Source organism: Mesoplodon bidens (assembly GCF_964165515.1).
Source record: "Mesoplodon bidens genome assembly, chromosome: 14".
Lineage (NCBI taxonomy): Eukaryota > Metazoa > Chordata > Mammalia > Artiodactyla > Ziphiidae > Mesoplodon > Mesoplodon bidens.
This window is the reverse complement of record NC_138170.1, coordinates 74,019,726-74,039,286: the sequence shown is the minus strand read 5'-3', so window position 1 is coordinate 74,039,286 and position 19,561 is coordinate 74,019,726. Positions and strand designations below refer to the sequence as shown.

Below are 19,561 nucleotides of genomic sequence, written 5' to 3'. Positions count from 1 at the left end.
CAGCACTTCAGGCTATACTAGTACATAGTTAAGAGGAACTTCTTTAAAGGAGTGGCATGCTTTACCTGCTGCTGGGAGTTGTAGTCGAAAAGGCCTACAGTAGCTCCTGAAGAGTCCATTGGTACCTGATTACCAGGATAGTCAAACTGTAAGGAATCCAGACCAACTTGTTCCATGGCATCTAGATTCTGAGTTTCAGGATTTGAAAATTCTTCAACAAGTGGTTTATTAGCTGTAGGATTAGGAAGAGGCCCCAATCCTTCTGGGGGATTAGTATTGGGGCCCAGGCGCTCAACTACTTCAGTTGGAGAGGCTTGACGACTTCCAGGAGTACGACTATGTAAACAAAACAGAAATGAGTAAAAGTAACAAGTATGTCAAAAGGTGAAATGGGAAAGTAGGAAAATCATGAAAAAACAAATGGTTGTAAAACACAGAGGGCAAATTAGGCACCCTAGGTCACTAACCATTCCACTTTATCACTTTTTTTGGTTTAATCTAGCTTCCTCTTAAGAGCTGACATGGTTTCATTATTTAAATCTCATTAGTGACCATTGTCCCCGATTTGAATAGCATAAAGATATAACTCAATTTTACAGAAAAGGAAATTTGCCAATACCACAATTTAAGCTTAGACTACCCAAAACTTTTTTTTTTTTTTTTTTTTTTTTTTTTTTTTCTTTTTGCGGTATGCGGGCCTCTCACTGTTGTGGCCTCTCCCGTTGCGGAGCACAGGCTCCGGATGCGCAGGCCCAGCGGCCATGGCTCACAGGCCCAACCGCTCCGCGGCATATGGGATCCTCCCAGACCGGGGCACGAACCCGTATCCCCTGCATCGGCAGGCGGACTCTCAACCACTGCGCCACCAGGGAGGCCCTACCCAAAACTTTTGTTTCAAATCAGACAAAATAAATTGTAGGTATGAACAGCAGACTATCAGGTGACAAATATGGGAAGGCTCAAAACCAAAACCCACGTACCATACTCCCATCCTGTCCACCAGCACATAATTTCCCTAACATCTTGCTTAATATTTCAGAAAAAAAACTGGCCATAAAGAATCATACGGCCTTCATGACTTAAGGGTGTAAAATATGCAATACGACAGAAAAGGGCAGTGAACCAAGTCAGAAAGCTGACTCCTGATTCTATCTTTAAGTATTATTTTGAGCAAATCATTTCATCTTCCCGGCCTCAGTTTCCTTTCTGAGACTGAAGAGGTGACCTTGTGGTTCCAAATAATAAGAACAAAAAGACTATTTGTGAAAACCTTCTATGAGCTCTCCAAAAACCATCTTTATCATACCAAATTGTTTCAGTTTAAATCATGAGAATAGAAATGTATAGCATATTAATCAAAAATTAAGTATGCACATCAATGAAAAATATAATCCTACACACACAAAAAGCAACTTTCCCCACTGACTAGCCTTCTTAATTTTCTGAAGAAATTTATTAACATTGGACTAAATTTTAAGCACTGACTCTTCTCTTTTTATCAATATCCTTCACAGTCTAAACTTTATTTTCACTTTATTTCTTGACATAATTAATTCTCATTTACAGTCTCTTTCCTTCTACAGAAAAATTTTATTTAAGATCCTTTCCCTCACAAGAAACAAGTCTGTTCTGGAACCATCAGTTCATAGTATATTCAAATATAAGTACATTAAATAAATGGCAGTAACTATTTTACCTGGCTTTCAACGTCAGTTGTTACACCTATGTAACTGACCCCAACTTCAGGTGCTTCACATTGGGATAAATTTGCTAACATGTACAGAACATTTCACAAAGCAATTGCTTAATTACAAGAATTGTTTTCCAGATATTTAGGCAGACTTACATTTTATTTCAAAATTAACCACTGTCCTTGCAACATCAGAAGAAATTTTAAACTCCTTTCCCCTTTATCCGCACCTAATTTTTCATATGAATAATCCCAAGGCTTGTTTTTCATTCAGAATATAGGGGAAGAAAAAAATAAAACTGAAAGGGTCCTCTTTAAAATCAGCCAATTAAAAAAAAGAAAGAAAGCCTGCTATAGTTCTTTCATTCCTTTCAGTTCTACTCCAATAATATATATATGTTGATGATGTATCAGTTAATGTACATAATAATGTGTTACCACAATGACCATATGACCACAGCTATTAGTTTGAAATGGTTTTATATTGTTGAAGACAATATTGTATCTGAAACATTTTATAAGCAATTTTAAATACATACCCCAAACTTAAACAGAATAAAATTAGAATGCTATTGAATGTAAAGCTCATATTAATATGAAGAAGTATAGCCTCTCATACAAAACAACTTTAATAGCAAAAAGTAGAGAATAGAAAAGTCATTATGCTATGAGTGGTGCTATTTTCTTGCTATAGTTAATGGTGTATTAACACTTCAATTATAAATGTATACTCTGCAGGTTTATTATAGTCAACTCAGTTTTAAATGCATACCCTTGACTAAAACATAGATTAAGTAATAGCAGAAGCACAAAATCAGAATGAGGTCCTAAAACAAATTGAATAGCATTAATTTCTTGTCAAAAGAGGTTTACTGGTTTTGGATGCTTTTTTGCATTTAAAACAGATAGAAATGGCAGTTTTTAAGAAGCGTTGTTAGTCTGCTTTTGATAATTAAAGGCAATAAACGTAAACATGTACCTACAACTAACTGATATTCCATGGTTCACAAGATCGCAAAGGAACAGCTTATTTTCAGGTACAGGCCCCAAAGCATCTGACTACTGAAGTATAAAGTATAGGAAATCAGTATGAACAAACAACTCCCTGTATGAAGAAACAACACCCTAATATTTAGATAAATGTGCACTGTCTAATCCAAGTCCAAAGCTTAGAAGAAAAGAAACAATTACCTGTCATAAAGAGACAATAAAAAATCTGCAACTGAACTTAAATTCTGAACTTAAAAACTAACTTTGGAAGTCTCTAATATGTTCCCCCCCTTCCTAATTTCAGCAAGATTAAGTATTAGCACAAACTCAGAGTAAAAGGGGGGATAGGAGATACAATACAGGGATAGAAGGAAGAGGAAACTCTACACAAAGGTGCTCAAGAGCAAACCCAAGAAGAGTTTGCCAAGAAAAATCACAGATTAAACCTAAAACTCACTAAATTTTAGCAGGGAGAAAACAGTTAAAATTTAGACTACCATATTAGCAGAAAGGTAACGGCAGCTTCTAACATTATTCCTTCAATGGAATGCATTGTTTTAGACTTTTAAAGAATTGGTTTTTTAAAAAATGGCACATAATCATTAACTAATATTCCTTACAAAAAATTTTAAATCTTCCTCCAGATTAATACAAGGTACAAAGGGAAATAAAAAAAACCAAAATTGGAAAAATGTCTACATCAGTCACATCAGCTAGTAGCAATAATCCCTAAAGAGATATGCTTTTCTTCTTGAGAAAGTTAAAATCTTACTTAAAATCTTTGCAATCGGCATCCATTCCATTTGGCAAACCTCTGCCATTTATTTTAGAATCATCATCATCTCCTTGTTTAAGATCTCTGTTTTGGTCCTCCTCAAATGGAGAAGCCTTGCCTTTTTGATCTCCTTTCTCAGGTCCATCTGTTTCAGCATCTCTAGTGCCCTGAGGAAAAAGAATCTGTTTGATTCTGAATATTTAATAGAACACAAAAAAAGGCACCATGAGGTGACCTAACACTATACTACAGTGCATGTAAACAATAAAAACATTGAATCTTATTTTAATTTCATAGTCAACTAATTTACAAAAGGCCAAAAAAATTGAGTACAAACCAGTGATTTATAACAGAAGGGCTAAGGCAACCTTAACTATAGCGGTGCTGGAAAAGCAGTAACACCACAAATGAGATAAAAAAATTCTACTTAATGCACAGATGATTTTGTTTTTTTACTTTCATATCAAGTACTACCATGAATATGCAATTTTAATCTTACAAATTTTGTTTTTTAATTAATATGGTTTTTTTGGTAACATGGCTAAGATTAGAAATATTCCCAGTGGTTATGTATTTCAAGTGGCCAAGACAAGAAAATAAGAGCACCAATAGCTATGAAATTTCCTTTAGTTCTAGGAAGGGCCAGAAAAAGAAACTGGCTTAAAGACAACCAAATAACCATCAAGCAATTTAAGAACCTTTCTTTACTCAAAATACTTACAAAAGTTCCCTTCCTAAATCGAGAATCCAATTTATCAGCAGGAGAAGAACTTAATACATATTCTACCATGCTCACACCAAGGCCTCCACTTTCTGATCGCGGAGACAATATTGCATTTACTTCACTGTTTCCATGAAAACCCTGTCCAGATCTTCTCTGTACCATAATAGGCTGGGACATTGAATGGTCTGTTTGGAAGAAAGAACTCAATTACAAATTCGTACTTTTAAGCTAACAAAATGTATTTACATGAATTAATATACTAAAGTAAGAAAAATCAGCATATTGTTTTATTTTGAATATTACTGTAATCTTTATAAAAAGATCTTCAGTCTGTTGAGACTCACTGGCCTGCACACATTTCTTGAGAATACAGATTAAGAAAGCCATTTGCTAAAAAGCAGGTAAAAGCCTCTGTGAAGAACAGTCAAACCCAAAGGTCAATGGAGATAGAAACTAACTTGCCATCTCCACTGCCTGTAAGCATCTTATTAAAAAGTTCTAAACAATTCAAAACAAAAAACTTTAGAGATAAAACCTGAAATAAAAGTAACTTCTAAACTGGCAGAGGCACTTCTCAAGCTCACAGTTACGTACTGGACAGATTCAGAACACACGGCTGTACTGCTATAAACACAAATGACTAAGTTTAGAAAAACCAGTAATATCACAGAATTTTCTATTCTTGGTGTAAAAAATTAAGTATCACTTAAGATTTTTTAAAAAACACCTTCTAGTCTAAAAGTTTTCCATTTATTTTTAACAAAAAATTCATCCATATGGTACGAATACATTTTCTACATATTTTTGTGACAAAAAGAAAAAGCAATACTTAAGATCTGAAAGCAAAGAAGATACAAACATAATAAAACATTTGAGGAAGAGTCACACAGATTTGCAGAAAAGAATTTTAAAAAGGAACCAATAAGCCACTATTTATATCTGGCTCATATGTGAACACGTACCATACTAAATATTAGGCATCATCCTTAAAGGGCTGAACTATCATAGAGGTATACTCACTCATCATTTTATTAACTGCAATAATTTTTAAATGACTGGTACTTTTGTTAAACCATATTAAAACACTTCCATGTCAGTACCTTTATCCATGAGAGATTAGTCATTATATTTTTCATTCAGTCATTCACCCATTCATTCACAGTTTAAATGTTGATTTACTGTCTCTCCTATGCTGGGCACTGTGCTATGTATGGGGAATCCAAGAACAAACAGTCCCTGACTTCAAAAGAGATGATAGGTGTAACAAGAGGCAATCGTAAGAGAGTAAAAAGCACTTCAATAAAAATAATCCAGGATACTATGGGGAACAGAAACAAAGGGCATCTATCAATTCTTCCCAGTCTTAGGGTGAATCCCAAAGGAAGTGATATGAACAGTAGAGAACAAAAAAACAGGTGAAAATGGGGGTGGAAAGAGCATTTCGGTTTGAACATCCTGGTTTCTCTAAGGCCTAAAAGTGCAGGAGAACACAACGAAATTAACAATCACAAGTAACTCAGTTCAGCTGAGAAGGAAATATGTGTATGATAAAATCTCCTGTACTCATGGAAAGAATCGCAGAATGACAATTCTTTTAGGACAAGGAATGTGTTATTCGTATTTGTACATGCTTGGCATTCAATAAATGCTTGTTCAGTAAACAGAATAATCCATTCATTTCTATTTTTCTCATTTCTCCTGGTAAAGACTAATACTCATCTTCAAAACTTTATCCGTACAACTAAAAAAGTTAAGTTGGAAGAGGGAGTGGTACAAGGAATTAACTAAAATTAAAAACTTGAGGCTAAGAAGATACATCAGGAATATATAAACAGTTGCTTAAATGTTTTATTGCTGGTACTAGTTGTCCTCCAAATATAACATACCAAAGATATTTCCCTACCATCCATCTTGAAAATATCTCTCATTACCATGTTGTGCTCGAGATGTTTTGCTTTGGAATGCTTTAAAAATTTTTGGTTCTGGTAAATAGAGCAATTAACCATTCAACTGTCAAAATAAAAAACCAAACACGTCTATCAACCAAGTTTTCAAGCACATTATTTTAGCAAAGAAAGTACCTTTTGTGGGAAAAATGTATCCTAGTCCTTATGAGTGCAATCTATATAGGTTAATACAAATCCAGAAAAAAAAAAATTCCTTGAGGATGGGGATCATATATCTCATTTATCTTTGTATTCTCCAAACCTGGCATATTATATTACATATTGTTTGAAACCAAAGAAAATTCCCAGTATTTTAGTCTAATTTAGTAGTTAGCAAAGTTTTCAATCTTTTTCAGTTTTGACTATAAAACAGTATTAATCACTCAAATTTTCCAGCTTTTCCTAACTTAAAAAAAATTATTTTACCCTTAAAAACAAAATTTAAGACTATACAGGACTTAAAAATCTTTTTAATAATTTGGAGGATAAAAAAGTACCTGGTAATTTACACCCAAAATATAAGGTTAAGTTGATAATTATCATCCAGAAATTTGTTTTTATATTACTTTGATCATTTTGTATAGCTTTAGTAAGCTGCATTAAACTTAGTTACAAAGAGAAAACTTATTTGTAAAATACATGTTCAAAGTTCCATGTGTGTATCTCAAATTTTACTAGTCAGAAACATTTAAAAATATAATCAGTACTATTTTAAAAATATAATTATGCTCTTTAATTTACCAATAGATACTGTCACCCCTGTGAGTTATACTCCTTACACCCAGTTCCTTTTCCCTTAAGAGTTTCTTGGACCTATGTCTCTCTTCACTACTTACGGATATCAAAAACATTCAAAGTCTGCTCCCTTTCTGGGAATTCTACCTTACTAAGGGGGTTTACTTCCTTTGTGGGTGTGGCTGACGTCTAATAAAGTTTGACTGAGCTGCAATTAAATAAATCAGTCACTGTCCATTCATACAACTCAAGCTTAAAAATTCCTATGGTTAATGTGTCCTCTATTTTAACTGACATTCAGAATTTTATAATCAGTTTAACCTCAGATAAAACTTCTTAATAAAATCTTACTGTGACAAACATTCCTAATCAATAAGTGGACCATTAGATATGAGTTACTTTACATAAGAAAATGTGCATTATAAGGATATATGAAATCCTCACAGATATTGCAAAGTTTCTCCAAATACTGTCTGGGGGGCAGAGTTAAAAGAAAATTCAAGTATTCAACAAATTCAGAACTCTCACACATACACCAATAACTTACGAGAAGTTCCCCATGCAGTCTCTCTCCATTCATCATCTCCAAGAAATATGCCTTTTTGTCCATCTTTTGTTGAATCATCAGGTTCCCAAAATTTTTTGGTAGGCAAAAGCTATTTGGAAGGGAAAAAAATATTTTATTTAAATTTTATTCTAATTACAAAGAGCTAAAACATAGAGGAAAGTAAACTTACCACCAATAGGCACAAGTTAATTTTCAATGCTAATGAAAATTCAGATGACCTATTTCTTAATTTGTCCAGTTAACAGTAACTCCCCACTTATGCTTAGATACTGGCTCTAATAATTCTAGACCTGAAAAGTCAACTTCAGACTTTTCTACACTTTTCAAATGGTTTTACTGTCATGTGATATTTTTTATAATTTTTTTCAAAAGACTTACTAAATTTCTTAATACAGTAATACAATAAAAATATCTAAACAAATGATTAAAATTTTTCCTTTACTTCCAAGTATTGCCCTTGGATCACCTCCTATCCTACAGCTTCAATGATAGAAAATTTTCATTCTTACTTCACAATGCAATGGAGGTGAACTTCACAATTCTTCCTAGGTCCTCAACACTAACAATCTATTGATCCCAAATCAGGAAGCTATGGGATGGCAGAAGAGACACATAGAAAAGACCCTTAAATACTTTTTGAGGTAACAATGTCAAAGCCCTGTGCCCTATCCTATACTGTTAACATACACAAGCGTATAAAAATTGTGTTGATATAAGCATTCAATGATGATTCAAAATGTACATTTAGCCAATTCCTAATGAGACTTTAACGTTCATCCAGGTCTCCCCTCTCTACCTTTCCTGACACTCAGAGAAGGCAAACTGAGGATATGTTTGTTTGAAAAGAACAGACTGGTTTCTAAGACATGCATTTGACATTTAAATAAGCATTTGTAAGACACCCATCCCTCTCAGCCCATAATTAGGTCCTCATAATCAAACCTGTATATACTTCTATTACTACACTCATCACACTAAATTACCTGTGTTTGCCTCCTTAAGGGCCTGGTGACCTTATCTTCAGAGAGCTCACAGAGAGCTCACAAATATAAACTAACCATAATAAAATGAACTTAGTGAAACCTGAATTGGGTCTGAGAGATAAGACTGTATGTGTGTTGGGGGTTTAAAGTGTGAATGGAAGGTGGGGAGGACACAAGAAATTATGAACAGAGGCACAACTTGAGAAAATGTACAGTTTGTAGAATAGGGTGTGAGATGGAGGAACAGATGTGGAAGCTGATGTTGTTAAAGCTATCTCGGCAGACTATGAGGAACCTCAAAGACATGCTAAAGAAATATCAATAGTATATTACATTGAAGCAACAGGGACTCAAGAGAGGATGGCAAGAGTGACACTGTTTCAGAAAACAATTCAAGTTGTAAGTTCTAAGAATGATGGATAATCTAGACTAGAGGCAAAGAAATCGTTAAGGAGAATTACAACAGAGCCAAGACAACAAGAACTGAAACAAGGTACTGGCATAAAGAACTGAGAAAATAAAATGGATTTCAGAAACATTCAGGAGAGTCAACAGAATATGAATAAAAATAAGGGGAGGTCTGGGACTCCCCTGGTGGTCCAGCAGCTACAGCTCCAAGATCCCAATGCAAGGGGCCTGGGTTCGATCCCTGGTCAGGGAACTAGATCCCACATGCTGCAACTAAGAGTTTGCATGCTGCAGCTAAAAAGTCCCGCACACGGCAACAAAGATCCTGCATGCTGCAACTAAGACCTGACACAGCCAAATAAACAAACAAACGAACAAATAAATATTAAAAAAAATAAGGGAAGGTTGATAAAAAGAATAAAAGTTTAAATGTGGGTAACGAGGTAAATGATACTACTGACCAAAACAGAAAAAAAACAACAGGATAAGCGGCTTTGGAGGGAGGAGGGAAAATTCAATTTGGGCATATATCCCTAGGATCTTTCGCTAAACTAAATACTGTTAATTTTACTGCTATTTTAAGAAAGAAAACTTTTTGCATGTTAGGATCTTCCTGAGCTGCAAATGATTTGTATTATAGACATTTTATTTACTTATTTTTATTATTTTCAAAGATTTTATTTATTTATTTTGGCCATGCTGCATGGCTTGAGGGATCCTAGTTCCATGACCAGGGATCTAACTTGTGCCCCTGCAGTGGAAGGGTGGAGCCTTAACCACTAGACCACCAGGGAATTCCCTAAAGTACAGACATTGAAAACAATAATCTGCTCTAATAAAGATCCCGGTAAAATACAACCTCTGTTGCTATGATTTTTAAAAATCTCACTATAAAACTTACATGAAAATATTCAAACAAAATGTAAATCTGATAATACAGTACTAAAACACTGCACTTGATATATTTAAATAATTGAACATTTATTCATAGTAAAACCCAAGTTAATCCCTTTGAAGTACTGTATAAATAAGCCATTTCAGGCAGAAGGAAATGGCTCCTGAGCAAATAATGCTTTTATCCCATACTTCATAAAGAAAAATGTTTTAATAGCAAAACAAGGATAACAAATAAGAAGTCAGAAATGTAGTTATAACAACTTAGTAGAAGCATTTATTACAGACATAGAAGTGGCTGAAACAAACTAACCTTCTGAGGTAAGAGAAATAATAGAATCTTTCTGAGGAGCCTATTCCAGTCTTTTGGGATAAGATTCCATGTAGTACAGTAGTACTTCACAGATCACTGCTTTGACACCCAAACTATAAAACTGGGGGCGGGGGAGTCTATGTCCAGCACCTACCCAGTGTGCTTACTTTCTGCCAGGCACTGGGCTATGAAAGTCTCTTCATTTTGCAAACATTTATAAGTTATCACGGACCGGCAAACAGTTTAGTAGTTAATAAAATGAACACTTTTCCTAACAAAGGCCCTTGTCACCATTCTAGAAACAGCTGTGACAGTACAGACACGGATTTCAAATATTTTTAGAGAAGCTACTGGCTTGTGACCAAGAATTAAGTTAAAATGGACTAAATACAGGGGGAGGCAACAATTCAGGATATCCAGGATAGAACAGCTAAAAAAAAAAAAAAGAAAGAAAAGAAAAGATTAAGTGGTACAAAGGTTGGAATAGCAATAAAAGTAGTGTTTTGCCCCTGGAGACTCTTTTACTATAGTAGAAATGGGAGAGCACAAAAACAAAGGCTAAGAGATCTGAAGATCTGTAAAACATATTATCCAAATACTGTTTCATATGAGTTCCCTAATTCACAAAAGCTCTAAACCAAGGTCAAGCAACTCAGTATTTCTTGTCAACCTATTCCTCCATCCTTCCAACTCAGAAATGACTGGGTGGACATACAAATTTATCCCTCCACTAGCCACCACTTTATTAGTTCTTTCCTTCAAGAAGCACTTATAGCTTGCCCTTTTCCATCTCCAAAGAAATCAGTCAACACCACAGTATACTACCGCAAAATAAATAATTATTAAAATTCCTGCTAGAATTTATACTACGAGGTGCACTTACACTTCAGATTTTTCTAATACAAATTATTATGCAAGGACTCCCCTGGTGGCGCAGTGGTTGAGAGTCCACCTGCCAATGCAGGGGACACGGGTTCGTGCCCCGGTCCGGGAAGATCCCACATGCCACGGAGCGGCTGGGCCCGTGAGCCGTGGCCGCTGGGCCTGCGCGTCTGGAGCCTGTGCCCCGCAACGAGAGAGGCCACAGCAGTGAGAGGCCCGCGTACCACAGGGAAAAAAAAAATTATAATATTGTTATGTAAAATCACCAAGCCAACCAAATTAATATAATCCTAAGGATTAAAAGAACTTGAAGGCTCTATGTCTACATTATAGTGTTTATATAACATCTAAACTGGGACACTTCTGAGAAAGGGAGTGCTATTAACAATTATGCCACGAAAACACATATCTGGACAGTCTGGGCAAATTAGGATGTAAGGTGACTCTATTTACAATGGAAGGTCATAAAAGATAGGCGGGCATAGATGCTAATAACCAAGTGTGTAGAACAACAGCCACAAGGGAACTCCAGAATGGTGCTTTTCCAGACTTTAATCTTTTCCATTAATGAAAGATATCAATACTTAATGTTTTCAAATCATACTACTTCCCCAAATCTTCTACATTCCCAATATCCCTTAATATCAGCAGCAAATGTTATTAGATGTCATCACTTCCAATGGGAAGCAGTACTGTAAACAGTCAAGGCACTCAAGAGTTCAAACTGCTGTTCAAGCTCTGTTACTTGGTATTGGGCCAGTTAAGTAACTGTTCTGAGCCTCAGTTTCTTCATCTGTGAAGTAAGGATAATAATAAAGCTACTGTTACAGAGTCTTCTATGAGGCAATAATGAAATAATATAAGTAAACTACTTAGAACAGCATCTAGCACGTGGCAAACGTACATATTACGTACCTTCACTACGAAAAGTATGAATCCTTTAAGATTCTAAAACATGAGTAACACGCTGGCCAGCAACATTTAACTGGCTGATTATTTTAAATGATTATAAGAGTATTCATTACAAAAATCTTGTCTATAGCTGTTTGCCTTCTTTTTTAGTTTGAGTATCCTGGAGGATCATGAAACTACACTACTTACATCAATAAAAAACAGTTGCCTAATAAAGTCACATTTTGCATAAGGAAACAGAATCAGAAGTTAAATAAACTATCCAAGATTACATATAAGATTACATATATAGCTAGTAAGTGGCAGCATTAGGAGCTGAAACCATAACTGTTTAATTCTAAAGCCCATTTTCTTTACACTTAACTACCACAGAAGATGGTTCTTTCCAATCATAGTCTAACTCATCAATATTTCTAAAAATATTCAGTTATTAGGCCACGACTAGCCACAATGAAAAAAATAAAACAGTTCAAGATGTTATCAGGATATTCAGACTACATAATGTGGGAATTCATTAGAGTGGATAAAGTTTATGATAGAATGTCTAAGATAGGGATTTATAGACATTAATGATAATCAGCTATTTAAAACAGCTGGTTTCCATTCCAGTTATCCCTAACAGCTCAGATCAGAGCTAGAGCATTTGGGAGATATATGTGATTCATACAAAAGGCTATTCTTATTACTACCTTCAAAGAAGTCAGTCTTTCTCACTAGTGATATAGCACTAGTGATAGATCTGAGAGAAATATACAGCACTAGTGACAGATCTGAGAGAAAACAGGAGTCTCCTTACTCTTCTCTCCAGTACATTTTCCACTTCACCATACTACCTGGGATCTTAGTACATAAATTTTCTCTAACGTTTTCTTTAAATATTACTGTGTCAGAAAAGAAAGGAGGGAACTTTATCATACTAAGCTATGAAAATATTCCCCCCAAACACATTAACTCAGTGACTTAAAGTTAAATTCTGGGTTCCCTAAAGAATTTCAGGCAGGAGCCTCTTTTTCCATACACACATACACACACACACGAAGTTCCTGTTTAATTTTTATATATAAAAATAAATAGGTATGTGTCTCTGCAGTATGGTTTTAAAACACCATACTAATGAAGCTGAGTTCAACCGCCTGTGGGTTAGCTTTGCTCTTTTTAAGCCATGTGACATTTGCAAACTGTTAGGCCTTTTGACAAAAATGTGCTATGGAAAAAATTGGAAAGGATGAGTTTATGAATGGATGAATACAAATCTGTTCCTACTCTGGATGAACAACTAGAAGAAACCGCCCTTCTGATGATGAGTCAGTAAAAGCTATCATGATCTACATAACCCAGTACATTTGAAAATAACCCTGTATGTAATGCAGTGCTTTGTACATTATAGATTTACAGCAACTTAAGACATAATAAGTAAAGCTTTATTTTTAAAGAAAAAGATAGGGCAATATCTTAGAAAAGGATGGCGCATTAAAAAAAATAAACAAGCAATTTTAGAAAACTCAAGAGCCAGAAACTCAAGGCTGCTTTTAGGTTATTAAAATGAATGAATTCTGGGATAAAACAAAAAACCTCACCTGTCAGGAAAGGAGGAGAAGACTGGTGAGAGAGAGACAGGCAAAGAAGGAAATCCCAGAAGGTTCCCTGCTGCCTGCGAGATGAGGAAAGATAGAAAGGCTTGTGGGAGAGAGAACCCAGAGACAGAAACCTCAATAGGTTTCTTAGCTATCTCTTAGAGGTAACAGAATTAGTTGGTAAACTGTTAAGAAAAAAACTTAATTAGTGAATAACAGCTTATTTTAAAATACATTTTTAATAGATGAAGGTCACAGAAGCACTGACCTGCTGCTACCTGCCAAAAAACCAGACAGCCTAACCCTAGCCATTTTTACTCTGCATATCTGACATTTCCATTAAGAAAAGCCTAGATTTAAGCTTAAATAATTTAACATGCTATTAAAACCAGCCTCTCTTCTCCAAAAACCTCAAATACCCCTCCCTCCACCCCCCAAATACCTAAACTCTCTCAACTACTGTTTCTGATCATGATATTTTTTTAAAAACTGCCAACATGTCTTTGGGTTTATCAAATACTACTTAAAAAGGGAGGGGAAAAAAAGAGCCAATTTGTAAGTACATACACAATGTAGATCTGCAAAGTAAAGTGTCATGGGGTCTAAACAGAATCAAGGTAAGGGTGTGACTTTATCTGGTCTTTAAGAAAATCAAGTTCAAGTTTGTCACAGACTAGGCTAAAGCACTGTTCAAACCTGCTTTTAGGATATGTTATTCTGCTTTCTAAAGACCAAAGAAAACAAGTAACAGGGAAAAAAACAAAAGCCCTTTTCAACTGCTTCTTTTTATTCACCCATAGTGTAAATAATGCCTAAGCCGCCACGGCACCGCAGTGAAGCTGCAAGGTTCTTTTTTAACTAAAAAATTATTCCCTCTCTCAAATCTTCTTAGGGCCCAGAGTTTTACCTTAAGCGCTGGACTAACAAGTTTACTTTGGCAATACTTATGCTTAAGCACCTTAACTCACCCTTAAATCAGTCCTCTGAAAATGACAAACTCTTTGGAAAACGCTGTTCTGAAGAGGGGGAGGGTTAGCTAGCTGCAGGGTGCCCTCTTGTGGCCCAGAAGAGTGACTGGACTCTTTTTCTGCATCTGAAGAGCACAGCATTGGATGGAGTGAGTCTCATGAAGGCCTACCAAAGTAAAATAATCTCCAGGAGCAAGCGGTTAATTACACATCTTAGGTCTGTTCACGGTTATTTTCTATTACCAAAGTCCACACTATGTTAGTACTACAGAACATGACAAAACAAAAATGTGACCGCAAGGGTTTTCATAATCAATTAAAGTTTTCTAAATATTCATTAGGTATATGGAAAACTAAGTAGTTTTGATGTCTTAAATTATGTAATGGTGAGGTTAAATGGGATGCCCCAATGAAAATCATAGATTAACAGGACCGATAAAAGCCAAAATTTTAGAGTGCCCACTGTGCCCTAGTCATTCAAAGCTAACAATCTACAGAGGAGACTAATATAAAACAAATAAACTGTAACCAGTAATATAATAAAAGTATGTACAAAGATCCATGAGAATTCAGATGAGGAAGTAATTAATTTTACTGCAGATATCAATGGGACAATCAAGAGTCTTTTTCAGTAGAGTCCTGCAGAGGATTATAAGTCTATTAAGCAAACAATGAACAAGGAGAAATTTTTGTAAGAAAGAACAGTGAACGATTAAGTGTGGCTAAAGCAAACATAGCATACATATATAAAACAGCAGGACAAAGATCAAGGAAGGCTCTTTTCTGATCAAAGTAATTATGGTCCATTACCAAAATAGAAGACATTATCAGGTCAATCAAATCAACTAGACACAAATAACCTCACTAAAATTACTGCTAAAAGTTAAAAAAAAAAAAAGCTGAAAATCTCACAACTACAGATTTTAAAAGCCCACATCATTTGAAAGATATAACCACTATTTTCAAGGAGATTTATGGTTAAAAAACAAGTCTCAATGGCTCAAATAATCAAAGTGAGGTATACATTCTTAGTATTCGTAAATATTTACCTCTCCCATTCCCCGAGATTCTAATGCAAGAGCTTGAAAATCATGATTCATTTCATCCACAGATCAAACCTGTTGAATAACAAAAAGAAACATTAGTAGAAAGAAAAATTTGAACAACAGACCACATCAACTATTTTTATATTACATTGCTGCTATTACTGATGTTATAGCATGAGCTGAGATGGACAAGAATCCATTTCTCTATAAAGACAGGTTTTCCTAAATAGAACACCATAGCAATCTACACTAAAATTTGTGGGAAACCTGGTGTCAACGGTTCTTGGATTATTGTGTGCCAAAAGAAACCCCTACTAGTTTCCTGCGCAAAAGAAAAGAAGTGAGCTCACGTACTAAAATACAGTTACCTTTTTTTTTTCTTTTTTTTTTTTTTGGCCATGCTGCGCCGCATGTGGGATCTTAGTTCCCGGACTAGGGATTGGATGCCTGCCCCCTGCCGTGGAAGCGTGGAGTCTTAACCACTGGACCTCCAGGGAAATCCCCAGTTATCTTCTTGTAAAAAAAAAAGTGTTGTAATTCCTATTAAAAAATTATTACTTTGCACTACTTCTTTAAGATTTCTCAAAATTTCTCAGAATTTCATTATTTGTAGATCTTATACCAATGATAAAAAAATTTTTTTAAGTGGTGATCCAGTTCTACCTCAAAGCAACATATAATCTGCTGTGAGAGTAATTATAAAATTCAGAGGTTTCCTTAAGAATAATTCCTTTCCCTACAATAATCAAAACAGCATAGAAATGGCACAAACACATACATCAATGGAACAGAAGAGAGCCCAGAAATAAACCCATGCACTTATGGTCAATTAATCTGTATAACAAAGGAGGCAAGAGTATACATGGAAAGAAGACAGTCTCTTCAACAAGTGGTGCTGGGAAAACCGGACAGCTACATGTATTATAAAGCAATGAGATTAGAACATTATCTCATACCATATAAAAAAAAACTCAAAATGGATTAAAGACCTAAACATAAGACTTGAAATCATAAAACTCTTGGAAGAGAACAGAGGCAGAACACTTCTGACATAAATCACAGCAATATTTTTTGGATCTGTCTCCTGAGACAAAATAAAAGCAAAAATAAACAAATGGGACCTAATTAAACTTAAAAGCTTTTGCATAGCAAAAGAAATCATCAATAAACTGAAAAGACAACCAACAGAATGGGAGAAAGTAATTGCAAATGATATGACTGACAAGGGGTTAATATCCAAAATAAACAGCCGATACAACTCAATTAAAAAAAAAAATGCACCCCCAGCCAAAAAAAAACACACACCCCAATCAAAAAATGGGCAGAAGACCGGAACAGACATTTTTCCAGAGAAGAAATACAAATGTCTAACAGGCACATGAAAAGATGCTCAACATCACTAATTATTAGAAAAATGCAAATCAAAACAACAGAGATATCACCTCACCAACTATCAGAATGGCTGTCATCAAAAAAATCTACAAATAACACAGGACTTCCATGGTGGTGCAGTGGTTGGGAATCTGCCTGCCAATGCAGGAGACAAGGGTTCGATCCCTGGTCCGGGAAGATCCCAAATGCAGCAGAGCAACTAAGCCCATGCGCCACAGCTCCTTAGCCTGTGCTCTAGAGTCTGCGAGCCACAACTACCGAAGCACGCGTGCCTAGAGCCTGTGCTCCGCAACGAGAGAAGCCACCGCAATGAGAAGCCTGCCACCACAACAAAGAGTAGCCCCCGCTTGCTGCAACTAGAGAAAGCCAGCGCGCAGCAACGAAGACCCAACGCCGCAAATCAATTAATAAAAACAAGGGCCAGAAATTCCCCTAAACTTGATGAAAGCAAAATTTACGGATTCAAGATGCTCGGTGAGGGGCTTCCCTGGTGGCGCAGTGGTTGAGAGTCTGCCTGCCAATGCAGGGGACGCGGGTTCGTGCCCCGGTCTGGGAAGATCCCACATGCCGCGGAGCGGCTAGGCCCGTGAGCCGTGGCTGCTGGGCCTGCGCGTCCGGAGCTTGTGCTCCGCAACGGAAGAGGCCGCAACAGTGAGAGGCCCACGTACCGCAAAAAAAAAAAAAGATGCTCAGTGAACCCCAGGAAAGATAAACGAGACCCCACATCCACGCACATCATAATAAAAGTGCTGAAAATCAAAGAGAAATCCTGAAAGCAGCAAGAGGAAAAACATTACAAAAAGGGGAAAAATGATGAGTGACCACTGACTTCGCACTAGAAACAATGGGGACCAGAATAAAAAGGACAGACTTTCGAGGGCTGAAAGAAGAAAAATACTAACCTAGAATTTTTATCTGATGGAAATCTCCTTCAAGAATAAAGGCTAAAAGACATTTTTAGATAAAAGGAAAATAAAATTTGTTAAACAGACTTCCACCTCAGAAAATCCCTTAAAAAAATTCTTAGGTTAAAGGAAAAGGGTACCAGATGGAAACTCAAATCAGGAAGGAATTAAGAGCACCAGAAATGCTAAGTATGTGCATAAGTACAAAGGACTATAGTTTTTCCTCTCAATTTCTTCAAAACACATATGTCCATGTAAAGCAAAAATTTCATTATGGGTTTGATAACATATGTAGATGAACCAATTTACATGTACAACCAATACCTACTACAAAAAATATCTCTAGCCATACCATCATGACACCTAGTGATTTAAAGCAAAACCCAGTTTGAGATCAAAATACTCTTTTATCACACAACATTATACAGTTGGCCCTCTATATCCATGAGTTCCACATCTGCAGGTTTTACCAATCAGGGATCAAAAGTATTAAAAAAAAAAAATTCCAGCAAGTTCCAAAAAGTAGGGAATTAAATTCCCTGAGGGCTGGCAATTATTTATCAATACATAGCACTGACATTGTATTTACAACTATTTACAAAGCATTTACATTGTATTAGGTATTATAAGTAATCTAGAAATGATTTAAAGTATACCCTAGTATGCACACAGGTTATATGCAAATGCTACACCATTTTATACAAGGATGGTGAACATCCTCAGATTTTGGTATTGGGCTGGGGAGGCACCTGGAATCAATACCCTGCAGATACCGAGGAACAACTGTACATCCTTAAATACATATATAGTTTGGAGGGGCCTCCAATTATCTGATAAGTAAAAGAATCATAGTCCAAATGTGTCCTACACTTCTCAGTCACGCAATCAAAGTTCTACACATCACATGACACAATTCATTCTCACGTCTAGTATGGTCTGCTCAAACCATCTTTGATTTCCCTTGTTTCTTTAAAATTTCCTAAATTTGGGCAGCGTCCATTTTATTTTTCTATTTAAATACTTCCTAGGGTCTCCATATTGCCCTAGATTCGATGTCCTTTATATTCTTTTTCTTAAGACAATTTACATTTGTGATTTCACTTTCTTTAAACCTTACATTTTATAGACCTTGTATTTTCTAGATTTCCCATCCCATTACAGCCTCTACTTCTTCCAAGCATCAACTGTTTCCCAAACCTAATGGCCAATCATTTGAAAGCTTTGAGATACTGCTGACATGTTATCAGGAATCATGTATTGATATTTTCAATCACCTAAAGAGGTGTTCTAATTTCTTAAGAATGCTTCAAATTTAAATCCTACCAACTTGACAATGCAGCCATATAATTGAGTTCATAGTTCAATTTATGAACACACACTAAATGATATTAAGCCTTGAAATCTGGGCTCAACATACAAAGATCACACCAATTACAGTCATTAAAAAAAAAATCTCCCATGTGACATCTTATTTACCTGTATCCTCTGAGGACACACTGTCCTTAATAAGGTAATTATTCCACTAGTGCCAAAAACATAAGATTCTTATTATTTAGGATGGAAATAGTTCTAAAACTGATTCATTATTCTGCAATCCTGAAGAAAGAATAGTGGACAAATTTTATATTTAAGATAATGTGGTAGAGTACACATAGTATGTGATTTTGATTCAGAATATAAGAGTTCGAGTTTTAACTTTTGCCCGTTGTCTAACCTCTAAATCTTACTTATCTGTTGGGAAGATCAAACTAGATAATGTATCCAAAAGTGTTTTGTGAGCAATTAATAAAAAGTGCTCAAAAAATAACTAGTTATTATTAAGACCATTATTACATACTACTCGAGAAAGAACTGAT

General features: G+C 35.6%; 1 protein-coding gene across 12 annotated transcripts in view; it reads right to left on the bottom strand.

The window, feature by feature from the left end:
• PUM2 (pumilio RNA binding family member 2) overlaps window positions 1-19,561 on the bottom strand; it is a 94,634-nt gene that overhangs the window by 57,104 nt on the left and 17,969 nt on the right. For 7 of the 12 annotated variants that reach the window (XM_081254280.1, XM_081254279.1, XM_081254284.1 and 4 more), the window contains exons 2-6: window positions 15,412-15,480; window positions 7,408-7,516; window positions 4,177-4,364; window positions 3,453-3,622; window positions 66-336 (exon numbers count right to left, since the gene is read on the bottom strand). In XM_081254280.1, the coding sequence (XP_081110406.1) occupies window positions 66-336; window positions 3,453-3,622; window positions 4,177-4,364; window positions 7,408-7,516; window positions 15,412-15,462 (789 nt within the window). In that variant the 5' untranslated portion in view covers window positions 15,463-15,480. Of the gene's footprint in view, window positions 1-65; window positions 337-3,452; window positions 3,623-4,176; window positions 4,365-7,407; window positions 7,517-14,362; window positions 14,493-15,411; window positions 15,481-19,561 lie in introns of those variants that run through there. The other 5 variants (XM_081254274.1, XM_081254278.1, XM_081254283.1 and 2 more) reach the window with 2 other exon arrangements.